Source organism: Bos indicus, chromosome 16, assembly GCF_029378745.1.
Source record: "Bos indicus isolate NIAB-ARS_2022 breed Sahiwal x Tharparkar chromosome 16, NIAB-ARS_B.indTharparkar_mat_pri_1.0, whole genome shotgun sequence".
Lineage (NCBI taxonomy): Eukaryota > Metazoa > Chordata > Mammalia > Artiodactyla > Bovidae > Bos > Bos indicus.
In genome coordinates this window covers 57,362,163-57,380,797 of record NC_091775.1, presented here as the reverse complement: position 1 = coordinate 57,380,797, position 18,635 = coordinate 57,362,163, and the positions used below count along the sequence as shown (strand labels likewise).

Below are 18,635 nucleotides of genomic sequence, written 5' to 3'. Positions count from 1 at the left end.
GTATGGAATATAATGCCAAGTTAAATAACCTCTAGAGGACTTTTTCCAAAATACTCTAATAGTGCATTTTTTTTTAAGGAGTATCGTTGGACTGGATAAGTCTTTCCTAAGTTGAATAGTCTTGTTCAATCCTTATCCATATCCATCTGATTTTAGTTGCTGGAGAGACCATCCTGGTTGATGGAGACAGTGAGGAATTCCAGCTTGTTGACCTGCTTCCTAGGACCCACTACACGGTCACCATGTATGCCACCAGCGGGCCTCTCACCAGTGGTACCGTCAGTACCAACTTCTCTACCCGTGAGTACTTGAGTGGTCAGCTCCATGTCAATATCCCGGGAGGCCTTTATGGATCCTGAAAATGATCAGTTTCCAAGGGCTAGACTAGATTAGACTCTATAGGTTTTGGACAATGCAGTTACGAGGTATTATTTTAGTTAACTGCAGCCCAAACGCCAGTGAAAGTGGGCTGCAACTCTCTTCCTGAGTCTGGCTGAGAGCAGTAGAACCAGGTCAAGAGAGGCTGGTATTGGGAATGCATCTGGCCCATTAAAGTCTGATGGATACTAAAGGGCTTATTATCTGGGAGAGAATTGCCAGGTGCAGTCATGGCCAGGAGAACAGTAGACAAAAGTATACTTGTGGGAATGATGTAAATTCAAGAGTGAACTCACAGACGTGCAGGATTAACAAGGTCATGATTTCAGATTGGACGATGCCACATCCAGGCCCAGAGGACCAGGTGAGGGAAGAGGGAATAGCTTCAGGGATGATCGTGATGCTGAATGATTACCTTCTGCCCAGGAGTGTCCTTTATGCTCCTGTCCAAGTGAGAACTGGGGTCACCATGTGAGCAGCCCAGAGATCCCATAGGTGGACAAATTGGTCCACATGCCTGGCATCAAAGATGGAGGAGCTGGAGGGGTGCCCACTCCTCACATTTTCTCTTCTTTGCAGTCCTGGATGCCCCTGCAAATCTGACAGCTAGTGAAGTCACCAGACAAAGTGCCCTGATCTCCTGGCAGCCTCCCAGAGCAGAGATTGAAAACTACATCTTGACCTACAAATCCACTGATGGAAGCCGCAAGGTGAGATTTTTCTGGAAGCAACCCACAGGGAGTAAGCTAGGTTTGCCGTTACGGATACATAGCAGGCTGTTGAGGAAAGAGCACTCATCTGCAAGCCAGACATTTGTGTTAGTCTTGCCTCTACTCTTACTCTCTGTGCAAGTTGAGGCAAAACACTCAACCTCTCTGAGTCTCAGTTTCTTCTCTAGGTAATAGGGGCATCTACCCTGCAACTTCACTCAGTTGTGGTTGATGCTGCCAATACCAGCTTCCAAGCCAATTAATAAGTACATGGTATTGGAATGAATTTTCGGTAACAGGGCCATGCAAACATGAGCTGGATACCACATTCGACAGTCTCATGTGCCTCTCGATAAGCACAATAAAGGCTCCATCTATACAGCCCACAGCAAAGACATCACAAATTTATGTTTTAGGTGGACAGTTGAAACAGGCTACCTATAGCACTGGTTGTCAAATGTTTGTTAACAGTGGAATCCTTTTTTTTTTACAATGTGAAATCTTATACAGAAACCAAATATACAGAATAGGTTTCAGTAGAGCTAGTCTGCGGGTGTGGAAGAGGGAGGCCTAAGTTCCCCCTTCGTCACACCTCCAGGAGACCCCGTGTGATCTGAAAACCACAGAGTTCAATAACCCACAGCTAAGCTTGTCCAGTGTGCATCCATGGGAGGGGAGCAGGCCTCAGTCCCACATAGAACATGTTCTCTCTGCTTATTGGAACATCTTCTCCTTACGTGATGTGGGATGAGAGAATAAAAATGGTCACTGTAATACTGACCACGGGGTCTGGACTTCCCCTTCCCTGCTCTCCTCCATGGTGAGCCCTCTGCTCACCAACCTCCACTTCCCTCCCCTGGTTCATCCTGCAGGAGCTGATTGTGGATGCAGAGGACACGTGGATCCGACTGGAAGGTCTGTCGGAGAGCACAGACTACACGGTGCTCCTGCAGGCGGCCCAGGACACGGAGCGGAGCAGCATCACTTCCACTGCCTTTGTCACAGGTGAGAGAGGTACCTCCACCCTGCCATCTCCTCCTCCCCTGCATGGCATTTGGCTCCTCAGCAGCCTCTGCTGAGACTTGGCCAGGGAGGAGCCCACCAGAGAAGCTCAATTGCCTCTTCTTGCAAAGAAAAATAATTATTTTCCCCTACTCCTGCCTTCCCCAACTGCCATGGCCCTGTCAGGAACCTTTCACTACCAAGGCAACCATAGGAACCAGCAACACAAATTCCTGGTCCTCCTGCACCAACTAAGTGCACCAAGTAAGAGAGCAGGCTCCTGTGCAGATTTTCTGCAAGGGCTTTTCCAGCACGGTTTGTCCTTCCCTCCTTCCTGCCTCTGCTGCCTGTAAAAGTCCCACAAATAAAGCCCCAGTATGAAGTCTGCAGTTCTCCATCCACAAAGCACTTCTGCATTTCTATGGTCTCAACCCATTCTTTTACAACAACTGGTGAGAAGGGTGTTATTATCCCCATTCACCTCAGATGATGAAACTTAGGTGCCTGGAAATCAAATGACTTACATGGTAGTAAGTTCTGGGTCAGAACTTGAACCAAGGTCTTCCACTTCTAAATCCAGCATTCCTTCTGCCTTCCTTCATCTAAGTATTGGGTTGGTCATAAAGTTTCTTCAGGTTTTTCCATCTAATTGTACAGAAAAACCCAAATGAACTTTTTGGCTAACCCAATATCAGAAGAAGATACTGGAAATACCCTTAAAGGGTGAAAAGTGAAGTGAAATTGTTAGTCATTCAGTCATGTCTGACTCTTTGCGACCCCATGGACTGCAGTCTACACACTCCTCTGTCCATGGAATTCTCCAGGCAGGAAGACTGGAGTGGGTTGCCATTCCCTTCTCCAGGGGATCGTCCTGATCCAGGGATAGAACCTGAGTCTCCTGCATCGCAGGCAGAATCATTACTGTCTGAGTCACCAGGGAACCCCACCTTAAGGGGTAAGGTTGGTCTAATGTGTACAACAGGAAATAAACTAACACCTGATATTTGAGGGCTGTTTGACAGGCACTGTTACAACAGTATTATGTATTCTAACTTAATCCCCATGGCAGTCTATGAGGTATGTTCTAGTATCCTTATTTACAGATATGGAAACGGGGCCAAAGAGAGATGAGGTAACTCACCCAAGACCCCATAGCTCTCAGGTAGGACAGCTGGATTGACCCCAGGTGTGCTAGCTCTGTGGTCTGTGTTAACAACCCTTCCCGCCACTTTCCAAGGTGCCTCTCTGCCATCTGTAACGTGGTGCTGCCCTGTCCAGACTGTATCCTCTCCCCACCCCATATTTAGAGGAGGGTGGCTGTACGCCATGTGGGGCAAGTGTACTGTTAGTTGCTCAGTCGTGTCCAACTCTTTGCAAACCCATGGACGGTAGCCCACCAGGCTCCTCTGTCCACGGGATTCTCCAGGCAAGAATACTGGAGTGGGTTGCCATTTCCTTCTCCAGGGGATCTTGCTGACCCAGGGATCAAAACCATAGCTCTTGCAGCTCCTGCATTGGCAGACTGATTCTTTATCATCTGAGCCAGCAGGGCAAGTGAAGCCATGTTCATTATCTGTAGACACACTTCTGTTGTCATCTCAGAGCACCAGGGTGACTGGATTCCTGTCCACCCCCAGAGCCCATCCTCCTATCACTGGAGAGAGGTGACAGAAAGTCACCCATCTACCCAGGTGCCTCCCCCACTGCTGCTGCTGCTGCTGCTGCTAAGTCGCTTCAGTTGTGTCCGACTCTGTGCTACCCCATAGATGGCAGCCCACAAGGCTCCCCTGTCTCTGGGATTCTCCAGGCAAGAACACAGGAGTGGGTTGCCATTTCCTTCTCCAATGCATGAAAGTGAAAAGTGAAAGTGAAGTCACTCAGTCGTGTCTGACTCGTAATGACCCCATGGACTGCAGCCTACCAGGCTCCTCCCATGGGATTTTCCAGGCACGTGTACTAGAGTGGGTTGCCATTGCCTTCTCCGCCTCCCCCACTGCTGCTGCTAAGTCGCTTCAGTCGTGTCCGACTCTGTGCGACCCCATAGACAAAGCAGGGCACTGGCTCAAATACACCCAAATGTCACTAGTGATTCCGTACAGTAGTGAAATTATGACTGAGTCTCCCTTTTCCTTCCTTTTTATACTTTTCAATATCTTTCAAAGTGTTGACAATGAGCATGATAATCAGAAAAACGATTTTTAATTAAAACATAAAAATAAACTTTGGTCACTCAATGAAGACATGTATCCAAGACGGGTCTTTGACAAGTAGAATTTGGAGGACACTTGATCTCTTTTATAGGGCTGAAGTCAAGTAAGCTCAAGCTCCATGACTTTCTAGAGGTGTCTCACCTCAGAACCAAGGTGTCACCATCTTTCTCAAGCCCTTCCCTGCACATTCACAGGTTAATTAAAAGGTCCTCCAGGGTTTCCCTTCTCAAGCCACCACCCAAGACCCAGGGATTGGAGCTTTTCACTGAATTAAAATTTTCCTTCCCCTAAAAAGGACACAGATGACAGAAACATAAACAAAGCCCCTGATCTGCATATTTATTATGTCTAAACTACTCATTTCATTCCCCAAATGCATGGGTTTCACTGCTTGCTCAGTGTAGTATGAGCTTTCAATTCCCATCCTAGTAACACCACAGCTAGTGGTGGTGGGCAGGATGACAATATGCCTGGGGTTTCTGTAGTATCTTGCAGCTGTGCCTTGCTCCATATCCGCCTGGATTGTAACAGCATGCCAGATTCCGAGCCCTCCGCTGGCCTCTGTTAGATGAAGTCACCCCCAAAGGGTGTGCAATAGTTTGAGTCTAGAATCCCAAATCCAGCTGGGGGCCCAGTAAGGTCCAGTAAACAGAGGGTTGACAATTTGTGGAAATCTGGGACGGAGCCCAGGGTAGTGGCTTTGTTCCGTGGACAGCACAGGGGGACCATCAAGATGTATTTAGGTGTTTGTTCTTTTTGTGAGACTTCAGTTGACACTGAGCCCCCGCAGCATGACCAGTAACCCCCGTGAAAAGGAGAGCACTGAAGAGCCCACTTGCCTGTAACAGCAGTGTGATTACTACCCAAGTTGTTCCATGCAGTTTGGGGAACCAGAGACGGACTTACCACTACAACTACAGTGGTTCATGGCAAAGAGGGGTCTATGTCTAGAAGTTTTCACAGAGTTTCCCTGGAAAGCTCAAATTTAAATCTCAATCACTGATGCATCCCAAACCCACTGAAATGACCAGTGGCATAGTGACAATCCAGGGACAGAAGCAATGCACGAGACATCACCTCGCACAAAGCTGGGCACATCGCAGACGTAATAAATGGGGGTTGAGAGGAGCAGTTAAACCCCAGGTGCAGAGCCTGGGAAGAGGGGTTTCTGATGAGAAGCTGTAGGGGGAGAAGATTTTTAATACCCTTTACCGGGACAGCCCATGCAAAGAGGGACTGCATACAGAGTATGATGCACGTGTCTCTCTGATTGCAGGCTCTTTCGGCCACCTCACATGCAGATTTCCTCAAATGAATTACACAGAGCTTACAGAGTCATTTGCATGTCAATACTTTTTTTAAGATTCAAAGCAACTGACACAGTAAATTTTATTGTTTACATAACAACAGGCTCTGAACAAAATGCAAACACAAAGGACACAGTGACCATAAAGGTTTGATAATATTTTTAATTAATTTTTATTGGAGTGCAGTTGATTTACAATGTTGTGTTAGTTTCCGCAAAGCAAATCATTTATACATACACATATATCTACTCTTAGATTCTTTTCCCGTAGAGGTCATTACAGAATATTGAGTAGAGTTCCCTGTGCTATTATTGTTAGTTCTTATTAGTTATCAAATGGCAACCCACTCCAGTATTCTAACCCACTCCAGTGTTCTTGCCTGGGAAACCCCATGGACAGAGGAGCCTGGTGGGCTACAGTCCATAGGATTGCAAAGAGTCAGACACAACTGAGTGACTAACACACGTAGTGTGTATATGTCAATCCCAATCTCCAAATTCATCCCTCCCCTTCTCTCCCCCTTGTTAACCATAAGTTTGTTTTCTATATCTGTGACTCTATTTCTGTTTTGTAAATATGTTCATTGGTACCATTTTTTTGGATTCCACATATAAGCGATATCATGTGATATTTGTCTTTGTCTGACTTACTTCACTCAACATGACAATCTCTAGCCCATCCATGTCACTGCAAATGGCATTATTTTGTTCTTTTTTATGGCTTAATAATATTCCATTCGAGGTAGATATATGTCTCCCACACCTTCTTTCTCCATTCCTCCACTGATGGACATTTAGGTTGCTTCCATGCCTGGCTATTGTAAACAGTGCTGCAATGGACACTGGGGTACATGAAATGGGACCTAATTAAACTTAAAGGCTTTTGCACAGAAAAATAAACCATAAATAAAATGAAAAGACAACCCACAGAATGGGAGAAAATATTTGTAAATGAAGCAACCAACAAGGGATTAATCTCCAAAATATACAAACAGCTCATGCAGCTTATTATATTTTTTAAAAAAATCCAATCAAGAAATGGGCAGAAGATCTAAATAGACATTTCTCCAAAGAAGATATACAGATGGCCAAAAGGCACATAAAAAGATGCTCAACATCACTACTTATCAGAGAAGTGCAAATCAAATCAAAACTATAATGAGGTATCACCTCACATGGTCAGAATGGCAATCATCAAAAAATACAAGCAATAAATGCTGAAGAGGGTGTCGGGGAAAAGGAACCTTTCCACCTGGAGAAAACTATAATTTGAAAATATGCATGTCAGTATTAATGAGTCCTCATTGCCTGTGCCATGCCCTCTCCCTTCTCCTAAATCCCTCACCAAAAAAGCAAATTTTCTTAGAGATGAAGAGAATACAAGTGTATGACCTTCCTGAGTGTAGGGGTGCAGATGTTATCAAGAAGAGAAGGACTGGAGTTTACTTCACAGATGACATGAGCTAGACTCCTGAGGAAGAGTCTGGGGGAGAAAAAGAGACCTCCAAAGATCCCCTGGAGAAGGGAACAGCTAACCACTCCAGTATTCTGGCCTGGAGAATTCCATGGAATGTATAGTCCATGGGGTCGCAAAGAGTCAGACATGACTGAGTGACTTTCACTTTCACTGGGCACCTGGGCATCCAGGTGTTTCTCATCCCAGAAGTTCCCTGTCTGCCCTGGATATCTCCTGACATCCCCTGAGAGTGGGCTTCCTCAGGGAAAAGTGGTTGGAGCAGCAGTGCCTCGGGCCTGATTCTGCAATTCTCTGAGTTCCCCACCCTCTGCCGACACTCAGCACATTCTAATCCATCCTTTCCCTGCCCCTCCCTCAGGACCAGAGCATACTCCCCTCACGCCCTTGAAGCCACATGCAGCACCCTGCAAGCTCCATCTGCTTCTGCTGCTGCTGCTAAGTCGCTTCAGTCATGTCCAACTCAGTGCGACCCCAGAGATGGCAGCCCACCAGGCTCCCCCGTCCCTGGGATTCTCCAAGCAAGAACACTGGAGTGGGTTGCCATTTCCTTCTTCGATGCGTGAAAGTGAAGTCGCTTAGTCGTGTCCTACTCTTAGTGACCCCATGGACTGCAGCCTACCAGGCTCCTCCGTCCATGGGATTTTCCATCTGCAGCATCCTTTAAAAAAGAGAGAGAGAAAGAGAGAGGAGAGAAAGAAACAAAAACAAAGAGCAGCGTTATCTTCACTTACTCAAAAGATTGAAGGGCTGCCCTCCTGAACCCCATGAATCACTCCTGCTGAGCAAGAGATCTGAGGAACACCAGGGATGATGGACTTAGAAGCCAATTTCATTCTAGTAACCGACACCCTTTCTGACTTCACTAACAGTACCTGAACTTCCACTTAGCAGTATCCTATTCTTAGACTGATCTCAGCTGATTGTTCTAAGTGTTTTTTATGTCATGTCTTTGGAGAAGGCGATGGCACCCCACTCCAGTACTCTTGCCTAGAAAATCCCACGGACGGAGGAGCCTGGTGGGCTGCAGTCCATGGGGTCACTACGAGTCAGACACGACTGAGTGACTTCACTTTCACTTTTCACTTTCATGCATTGGAGAAGGAAATGGCAACCCACTCCAGTGTTCTTGCCTGGAGAATCCCAGGGATGGGGGAGCCTGGTGGGCTGCCGTCTATGGGGTCACACAGAGTTGGACACAACTTAAGCGACTTAGCAGCAGCAGCATCATGTCATGTCTTAAGGAACAAAAGAGTCTAAGGCTGGACCCCAGAGTGGCCTCCATCCACTGACAAACCCTCATCTTATCCTGGGTGGGCCAAGCAAAGAGAACTCATTACATGCAGATGCCAATTTAATGGTTTAGGAAAAAGTTGAGATGTTAAAAAAATAATACGAGAGAGGAAAAAAGAAAAGAACTGGCTCCCACAAAACCTCAAAAAATTCCTTTGATCAAGATGTCTCTTCTCATTGCATTCCTGCTATATAATATAAGCCCATTTCATTGTTTCCATCATGTTAATAGCTTCCTGTCCTCTTGTCTCTGGTGTTTGCACAAGACTCTGGGGGGAATTAAATACAAGTAGTATGGAAGAGAAAAAAAAATATGGATACATTATTTATAATTTACTGTCGCCTGAAATTTCATCCAAGGTCTACTTGTCTTTTAGAGACATGAATATAAATGAGGAAACAAATATTCCCCACAGAGCAACAGGGACTTGGTGAAATGATCTTCTGAGAAGCAGATTTCATTGTCTATTTTAATACTATAAGAAGCAAACATGGTGCTCACTAAAGCTTGTCCTCGGAGACAGTGAACACTATAAAATAGGTTGTCTTGACCTTGAGGTTAAGCGAAGACAATCATTTTCGGAGGCACCCAGAGATAGGTAATGAGAAGTTTTCTTTATTGCCTTTGCTCCGTCCCTGCTCTCCCAGCAGCCAGAGTGAGCTGCTCTCTGGGGCTTTTCAAGAAAACTCCTAGAGTGTGATCTAACATGAGCTTCATTTTCTGAGGTTGTGAAAATTAATGAAGGTGGGCAAACCCTGGGTTCTGGGACAACAGACCGTGGGTCATGCAAGTCCACGTCGTTATCAGTGGGGAAGGAGAGCATGACCACTATTGATTGCAGTCTATTCCTATCTATGCCATATTTCCCCACACCTAAGTAGGACACTGAAGGGGCTTCTCTCCTCTCCACTACTTAGAAACAGCTTGACTTCTTGCTGCTGAAACGAGCAGACCCCTAAAAGGAGAGGCCCACGTTCTCCTTTCTTTGGGACCTGCATTTGAGGAAGGTGGTAAGGCTCTAAACATCCCATCTGAACAAGCCATTCCCATGCCTGCCCACCATGGGAGATGGATGGGTGTCAGATGAGAGGTCTGAATTAATCATACCACTCGGTTTATCACATATGACCAGTGTCAGTCTCCAACAAGGTCCCTCTCTGTTTATTCATTTATTTCTGTTTACCTCCCATCTTTTCTTCCACCTTCCATATGCAGCCATTTTGATGTGCTAAATTTGTAAACTTTTGTTGTGTTTTTTTAAATGTATTTTTGAAAAGTTGCCTTAAGTATACTTTAAGTGTATGTAAATGTTATTAGATTGCATAACTCATTCCCTATTCTATTTTTTGCTCAGCACCATTTTTAAGATCCATCTATGTTGTTATAATGGCTTCCCTGGTGGCTCAGGCATCTGGTAAAGAATCTGCCTGCAATGCAGGAGACCCTGGTTCAATTCCTGGGTCGGGAAGATCTCCTGGAGAAGGAAATGGCAACCCACTCCAGTAGTCTTGCCTGGAGAATTCCATGGACAGAGGAGCCTGCCGGGCTACAGTCCATGGGGTCACAGAGAGTTGGACATGACTAACCCTGGTCTTGCACACACTGTTATACATGTATAAAATCATTTGCTTCCAACCATTGTAAAATATTGCACAGTGTGCACACATCACGTTTTATGTCTTCATTTTCCTGAAGATGAACATCACACTGTCTCCAGTATCCCTCCACCATAAATGATACTATAGTAAATACCTCATCAGTTCAGTTCAGTCACTCAGTCATGTCCGACTCTTTGCAACCCCATGAACGGCAACACACCAGGCCTCCTTGTCCATCACCAACTCCTGGAGTTTACCCAAACTCATGTCTGTTGAGTCGGTGATGCCATCCAACCATCTCATCCTCTGTCATCCCCTTCTCCTCGTGCCCTCAATCTTTCCCAGCATCAGGGTCTTTTCCAATGAGTCAGCTCTTCGCATGAGGTGGCCAAAGTATTACAGTTTCAGCTTCAACATCAGTCCTTCCAATAAACACCCAGGACTGATCTCCTTTAGGATGGACTGGTTGGATCTCCTTGCAGTCCAAGGGACTCTCAAGAGTCTCCTCCAACACCACAGTTCAAAAACATTAATTCTTCGATGCTCAGCTTTCTTTATAGTCCAACTCTCACATCCATACATAACTACTGGAAAAACCATAGCCTTGACTAGACAGAACTTTGTTGACAAAGTAATGTCTCTGCTTTTTAATATCCTGTCTAGGTTGGTCATAACTTTCCTTCCAAGGAGTAAATGTCTTCTAATTTCATGGCTGCAATCACCATTTGCAATGATTTTGGAGCTCAAAAACATAAAGTCAGCCACTGTTTCCACTGTTTCCCCATCTATTTGCCATGAAGTGATGGGACCAGATGCCATGATCTTAGTTTTCTTTTTTTGTTGTTGTTTTGTGTTTTTTTTTAATTTTTTAATATAAATTTATTTATTTTAATTAGAGGTTAATTACTTTACAATATTGTATTGGTTTTGCCATACATCAACATGAATCTGCCACAGGTGTACATGTGTTCCCCATCCCAAACCCCCCTCCCACTGCCCTTCCCATACCATCCCTCTGGGTCATCCCAGTGCACCAGCCCCAAGCATCCAGTATCCTGCATCAAACCTGGACTGGCGATTCGTTTCATATATGATATTATACATGTTTCAATGCCATTCTCCCTAATCATCCCACCCTCTCCCTCTCCCACAGAGTCTGAAAGACTGTTCTATACATCTGTGTCTCTTTTGCTGTCTCGCTTACAGGGTTATCGTTACCATCTTTCTAAATTCTTAGTTTTCTGAATGTTGAGCTTTAGCCAACTTTTTCACTCTCCTCTTTCACTTTCATCAAGAGGCTTTTTAGTTCCTCTTCACTTTCTGCCATAAGGGTGGTGTCATCTGCATATCTGAGGTTATTGATATTTCTCCCAGCAATCTTGATTCCAGCTTGTGCTTCTTCTAGCCCAGTGTTTCTCATGAAGTACTCTGCATATAAGTTAAATAAGCAGGGTGACAATATACAGCCTTGATGTACTCCTTTTCCTATTTGGAACTAGTCAGTTATTCCACATTCAGTTCTAAATGTTGCTTCCTGACCTGCATACGAGTTTCTCAAGAGGCAGGTCAGGTGGTCTGGGATTCCCATCTCTTTCAGAATTTTCCACAGTTTATTATGATCCACACAGTCAAAGGCTTTGGCATAGTCAATAAAGCAGAAATAGATGTTTCACATGTCCACATATAAATCACTGAGGCAATACCTTTGGGATATATTTATCCAGAAGAGAATTGGGTCTTAGGGTATGTGTTTATATGGTTTAACTAAGTACTGCTCTCCTGAATGGTTGTACTGGTCTACACAGCCTCCAACAGTGCACAAAGGATCCTATTTCCTAATGATATACATCATTCCTAATTACTTGACATGATCCAGCTTTGTAATTCTTGACAGTCTAATAGGCATGATTGATATCTCACTGTTCTAGTTGAATTTCATTAAATAATGTTTGTTTTTTTAAATGTCTCTTCAAATGCTTGTTAGATTTTTGAGTTTCCTTTTATTGTAAATTACCTGTTCATATAGTTTGTCTGTCTTTCCATCGGGTTCCTGTGCTAGTTAAGTATTAGCTATATTTATCTGAACTTTGGAAGTCTTTCTTTAAAAAATCTCACCCTGCCTGTAGAACACAAATGTATTTTTCTACATGTTCTTCTATTAACTTTCTGGATGTATTGTTATATCTAGTCTCAATTTTATTTACAGTATAAGGTAGGGATGGGTTTCCCAGGTGGCTCAGTGGTAAAGAATCTACCTGCCAATGTAGAAGATGCAGGTTCAATCCCTGTGTTGGGAAGATTTCCTGGAGAAGGAAATGGCAACCCACTCCAGTATTCTAGCCTGGGAAATCCTATGGACAGAGGAGCCTCGGGGGCTACAGTCCATGTGGTTGCAAAAGAAGTCGACACAACTGAGCAACTAAAGAATAACAACAAATTAGGTAGGGACACAGTGAGCCAATTTCCCCAGCATCTTTTACTGAATAATCCATCTTTTACTGAATAACCCCTCTTTTACTGAATAACCAATTGATTCGTGGTGCTATATTGTTTATTAAGTCCCATATATACATGGATTTGTCTCTGAACTCTGAACTCCCTATTCTATTCCATGCTCTATTGATCTGTTCTTTTCCAAACACTACATTGTGTTTTTTTAACCACCCCTGCCACCATATTTAATGTTTTTGACATCATTCTTCTTTGTGTATCCCTTAACTACTTATTGTGGATATAGGTGATTTTACTGCTGTTGTCTTTTAAACTCCCTACCAGCTTTATAATTGGTTGATCTACTATCTTTACTGCACATTTGCCTCAATGCAAGTGTTCCTTTTGTAATTTTCATGTTTCTAATAATAGTCTTTTCTGCTTGAAGAAGTCTCTTTACCGTTTCCTCTAATGCCAATTTAGTGGTGCTGAACCCTTTTAGCTTTTTTGTCTGTAAAATTCTTTCTCTCTCCTTCAAATTGGAAAGGTAGGCTTTCTGGGTGGAGTATGGTTGTAGGTTCTTTCCTTTTATCACTTTGAATATATCATGCTATTCCCTCCAGCCTGCAAAGCTTCTACTAAAAAGTCAGTGAAAAGTCTTATGGGAGTCCCCTTGTATGAAACTAGTTGCTTTTTTCTTGCTGCTTTTAAGATTCTTTTTTAATTAATTAATCTATTTAATTTTGGCTGTGCTGGGTCTTTGTTGCTGTGTGCAGGCTTTCTCTAGTTGCAGGGGGCAGGGGCTACTTTATGTTACACTGTGAGGGGCTTCTCATAGCAGTGACGTCTCTTGTTATGGAGCTTGGGTTCTAGGCACTCAGACTTCAACATGGGCTTAGTTGCCCCTCGGTTCAGTTCAGTCACTCAGTCGTGTCCGAATCTTTGTGACCCCATGGACTGCAGCACGCCAGGCCTCCCTGTCCATCACCAACTCCCAGAGCTTGCTCAAACTTAGGTCCATCAAGTCAGTGATGTCATCCAACCATCTCATCCTCTGTCATACCCTTCTCCTCCTGCCTTCAATCTTTCCCAGCATCAGGGTCTTTTCAAATGAGTCAGTTCTTTGCATCAGGTGGGCAAAGTACTGGAGCTTCAGCTTCAGCATCAGTCCTTCCAATGAATATTCAGGACTGATATCCTTTAGGATGGACTGGTTTGATCTCCTTGCTATTCAAGGGACTCTCAAGAGTCTTCTCCACCTGTTATACAGAGTGAAGTAAGTCAGAAAGGAAAATACCAATATAGTATATTAACACATATATATGGAATTTAGAAAGATGGTAACGATGACCCTATATGCGAGACAGCAAAAGAGACACAGATATAAAGAACAGACTTTTGAATTCTATGGGAGAAGGCAAGAGTGGGATGATTTGAGAGAATAGCATTGAAACATGTATATTATCATATGTGAAATAGATCGCCAGTCCAGGTTCGATGCATGAGACAGGGTGCTCAGGGCTGGTGCACTGGGATGACCCTGAGGGATGGGATAGGGAGGGAGGTGGAAGGGAGGATCAGGATGGGGAACACGTGTACACCCATGGCTGATTCATGTGAATGTATGGCAAAAACCACTACAACATTGTAAAGTAATTAGCCTTCAATTAAAATAAATTTAAAAAAAGAAAAAAGTCTTCTCCAACACCACGGTGCAAAAGCATCCATTCTTCGGCACTCAGCTTTCTTTATCTTCCTGGACCAGGGATTAAACCCATGTCCCCTGCAATGGCAGGTGGATTCTTAATCACTGGACCACCAAGGAAGTCCTTTAAGACTCTTTACCTTTAATTTTTGCCATTTTAATCGTAAAGCATCTTGACACGGACCTCTGGATGCCTCTTGTTTGGGACTCTGCTTCCTGGACATGGAAGTCTGTTTCCTTTCCCAGGTTATGGAAAGTTTCAGCTATTATTTCTTCAAACGAGTTCTTTGCCCTCTTTTCTCTCTCTTCTCCTTCTGGGACCCCAATAATGGGAAGCTAGTACACTTGATGTTGTTCAAGAGGTCTCTTAAACTATCCTCAAGTTTCAAGTCTTTTTTTTTTTTCTTTTTTCTGTTCAGTTTGGGTAATTTCCAGTCTGTCTTCCAGTTCTCTGATCTATTCCTCTGTATCATCTAATCCACTGTTGACTTCTCTTAATGTAGTTTTTTTTAACAAGTTATTGTTTTCTTTAGCTCTGTTTGGTTCTTCTTTGTATTTTCCAACTCTTTGTTAAACTCCTCTCTGTGTTCATTCATTCTCTTCCTGAGTTCATCAGGCATCCTTATGACTGTTACCTTGAACTCTATTGGATAGATTGCTTATCTCCACTTTGTTTAGTTCTTTTGAAGTTTTGTCTTATTTCTTCATTGGAACATATTCCTATGTCTTCTCATTCTGTCTCATTCTCTTTTTATTTCTGTGTATTGAGTAGGTCAGTTATGTTTCCTCATCTCAGATTAGTAGCCTTATGTAGGAACATCCTATGGAGCCGAGCAGCACACTTGTCTCTGCTCACAGAGTTCTATACTTTAGGAGTGTTCCCTGTGTGGGCTCTGTGGGTCCTTCTGTTGTAAGGGGACTGACTCTTGTGGGTATGCTGGCAGGTGGCGCTGGCCCCTGGCCTGGTTGGCTGCCAGGCTCTGAGCCAAGTGGCAGCTGCTAGCCCATGGTGGACAGTGCCAGATTCTGACAAGGCTAGCTGTGTGGTCCAGGGGGTCTGAGGCTGATGCTGGATGAGTGGGTAAATGCTTTGTGCTAATAGGATAGAGAAAGGATTTCAAAATAGCACTTGCCAGTACCAGTGTCCTTGTGGTAGGACAGACTCCCGAAAATCACTGTCACCAGCATCTGTGTCCCCAGGGGGCATCCCAGTTACCTTCTGCCTCTTTGAGGGGCTCTCCAAGATAAGCAAGTGGGTCTGACCCAGGCTTCTTTCAAATTATCTCCTCTGCACTGGAACTCACTTGCACTATTTCCCACATCCCAGACTCTGGCCTCAACAAGGGTGGTCAGGAAAGACCTCTCTTTGACCTGAGCCATTTGAGCCAGGACTTGAATGATGAGAATGAATCACACAGAAGAGCATTCCAAGCCTAGAGAAGAGTAATTACTACACCTCGAGGGAGGAATAAGTTTGGCATATTCAGATTAAAAGAAAGCCAATGGAAAGAGGGAAGGATACAAGGCAGAGGCAGAGCATGCAGGAATTTATAGGATGTGTTAAGGATTTTAGATTTTTTTCTAATTGCAAGAAGCCATTACAATCAGAGCCACTGATTGGAGAAGCTTTTGGAAGGTCTCAGCAAGTGAGAGAAAGGATGAGATAGTATCACTTTTACATTATAAAAATATTACCCTGGTTAAAATATAGAGAATAGATGCAAGTGGGGCCAGGATGGCAGGAAGAGACTAGGTAGAAGGCCTTTCCTTGCGATATTAAATCAAAAGCCACAGAGAAGGTCCAGGCTGGAAGCTGCCTGTCTATGATCAATTAATCTGCCATAGAATGGGATCTCCTCATATTAGTAAATCTAAGGAATAGTAAATTATGTCAGAACATTTCTTTGCTGTTAGGGTGCCTTTAGTTGATCTTCAAAGGGAAGATTTAGAAGCCTGTTATGTTAGCCCTTGGTAGGTAGAAGGCAAGTGGTCTTCAGAGCTTAAAGACCTTCCTCAGAAACTCTGCTTAAGATAAAGCCATCCAAGCTGTTGACTGCACAGTTAATTCTATGCTCCCATTGGCTCCTTGAAGGCTCTTGTTACCTCTCTACCTTGATTCCTACTGCCACCTCCCAAATGAGGTCTCACCTCCACTCTCACCCCCATCTAATTCATTCTCCACACTACAGGGAAAATGCTATTTTAAAAACTTGAGCTTAAAGTCCATTAATGAGTTCTTCATCTTATTTCCTTTAGGAGAAGGTCCAACTCCTTAAATGTCATGATCCAGTCCCTCTTATTTCCCCAAGTCTTTCTTTCACCCACTCAATCCAGCTCTTTCTCTTGTTTCCTGGCTGAAACCTGCAGTTTCCCAGATAGACCACATTTTGCACAGACCTAGAATATTCCTCTTCCATCAGTTTGTGACTAATTTCTACTTTGGTTCCTAAAATAAGAAGCACTTTCTGATTAGCACTTGCTAACCCCTGTCCCATACTCCAGCACTCATCCTACCCTCACCAGCCACAGGATTCACTACATGTGCACTTCATGTTTTGATAGCTCCTTGTTCAGTTCAGCTCAGTCATTCAGTCATGTTCAACTCTTCGTGACCCCCATGGACTGCAGAATGCCAGGCGTCCCTGTCCATCACCAACTCCCAGAGCCTACTCAAACTCTTGTCCATTGAGTCGGACATCCAACTCATCTCACCATCCAACCATCTCACCCTCTGTCATACCCTTCTCCTCCTGCCTTCAATCTTTCCCAGCATCAGAGTCTTTTCAAATGAGTCAGTTCTTCGCATCAGGTGGCCAAAGTACTGGAGCTTCAGCTTCAGCATCAGTCCTTCCAATGAATATTCAGGACTAATATCCTTTAGGATAGATTGGTTTGATCTCCTTGCAGTGCAAGGGACTCTCAAGAATCTTCTCCAACACCACAGTTCAAAAGCATCAATTCTTCGGTGCTCAGCCTTCTTTATGGTCCAACTCTCATACCCAGCATGACCACTGGAAAAGCCATAGCCCTGACTTAGATGGACCTCTGTCAGCAAAGTAATGTCTTTGCTTTTTAATACACTGTCTAGGTTGGTCATAGCTTTTCTTCCAAGGAGCAAGCATCTTTTAATTTCATGGCTACAGTCATCATCTGCAGTGATTTTGGAGCCCAAGAAAATAAAGTCAGCCACTCTTTCCACTGTTTCCCCATCTGTTTGCCATGAAGTGAGGGGACCGTATGCCATGATCTTAGTTTTCTGGATGTTGATTTTTAAGCCAGCTTTTTCACTCTCCTCTTTCATTTTCATCACTTTCCTCTTTGCTTTCTGCCATAAGGGTGGTGTCATCTGCATATCTGAGGTTGTTATTTCTCCTGGAATCTTGATTCCAGCTTGTGCTTTATCCAGTCTAGCATTTTGCATGATGTACTCTGCATATAGGTTAAATAAACAAGGTGACAATATACAGCCTTAACATACTCCTGTTTATCTCTTCTCCAGAGTACTCAGAACTTGGGGTTATATTTGTTTTTTTTCTCCCACCAGAGTGTGAGCAACCTGAAAAATAAGACTGTGTCTTTTGCTTCCCTATATTTCAATCTCCTATCCCAATATTTAGAACCCAATAGACACTTCCTATATGTTTGCTGAATGAATACACAAAAGAATAAACACATAAATCAATTGGAAGATACTGTGAAGGAGGCCAAGGTGGTAGGTTTGACAGCCCATGTGGGCTAAACAGATAACTTTTCCCTGTCCACAGCCTCAGACTGGTTCCCCAAACTTTGCTACCCACAAACACACTTCTGAGAAAAAAGTGTAAGGGTGGGTGGCCAGAGGTGGTCTCACCTGTGCTAATATGAAACGGCACCTTTTGTCTGCAGTTGCAAAGACTTTCTGAGGTTGTTCTCAGAGATAAATACTGATATCATAGTTCAGTTCTGATGCTAAGGCCATTAGATTGGGCAGACACTCTCCAAAGCCGTTAACTCTGACCATTTTAAAGACCACTTCAATAACACAAAGCAAGTAAGGGACAGAGCAGGGACAGGGTCTCTCCCCTCACTCCCAGCCAACTGGGGGCACTCTGTTTGCACTGCTTATCACAGAGCTCACTTCCCTCTACTCAGCATTCAGCCTCCAGATGCCCAACAGAAACCAATTTCTGAGCCATTCTTCCAGTGAATGACCCGATCCTGTTGATCTCCCAATTACATCTAGAAACACTTAGCCGTAAGACATTTCAGTGTACCGATCGCTTGGCATTCCTTTCCTTTCAACTTGGTAATCACAACAGCCTGTGCTTTTAAAAAAAAAAGAAAGAAAGAAAGAAAGAAAATGGGGAAAAAAAAGCCTCTTTGTCAGGCCAGGTCCTAGTAATTGTATCGAAGGGGAAGAGAAGGAAAGCCTTCCAGTTTTGGTCTTCATCCTAAAATTTCTGCCTTGGAAAAACTACTGTGATGATCTACGTTAGGATTAAAGGTGAGTTTTTGGTATTTTAGATGTATAACATCCAGAGACCTAAGG

The 18,635-nt window shown here is 43.9% G+C and overlaps 1 protein-coding gene across 2 annotated transcripts in view; it reads left to right on the top strand.

Annotated features, from left to right (window-relative positions):
• The window catches only part of TNR (tenascin R), a 494,238-nt gene that overhangs the window by 450,681 nt on the left and 24,922 nt on the right, over positions 1 to 18,635 (top strand). For both annotated transcript variants that reach the window (XM_070768479.1, XM_019976964.2), the window contains 3 exons: positions 157 to 300; positions 958 to 1,088; positions 1,961 to 2,093. In XM_070768479.1, coding sequence (XP_070624580.1) covers positions 157 to 300; positions 958 to 1,088; positions 1,961 to 2,093 — 408 coding nt within the window. The remainder of the gene's footprint in view (positions 1 to 156; positions 301 to 957; positions 1,089 to 1,960; positions 2,094 to 18,635) is intronic.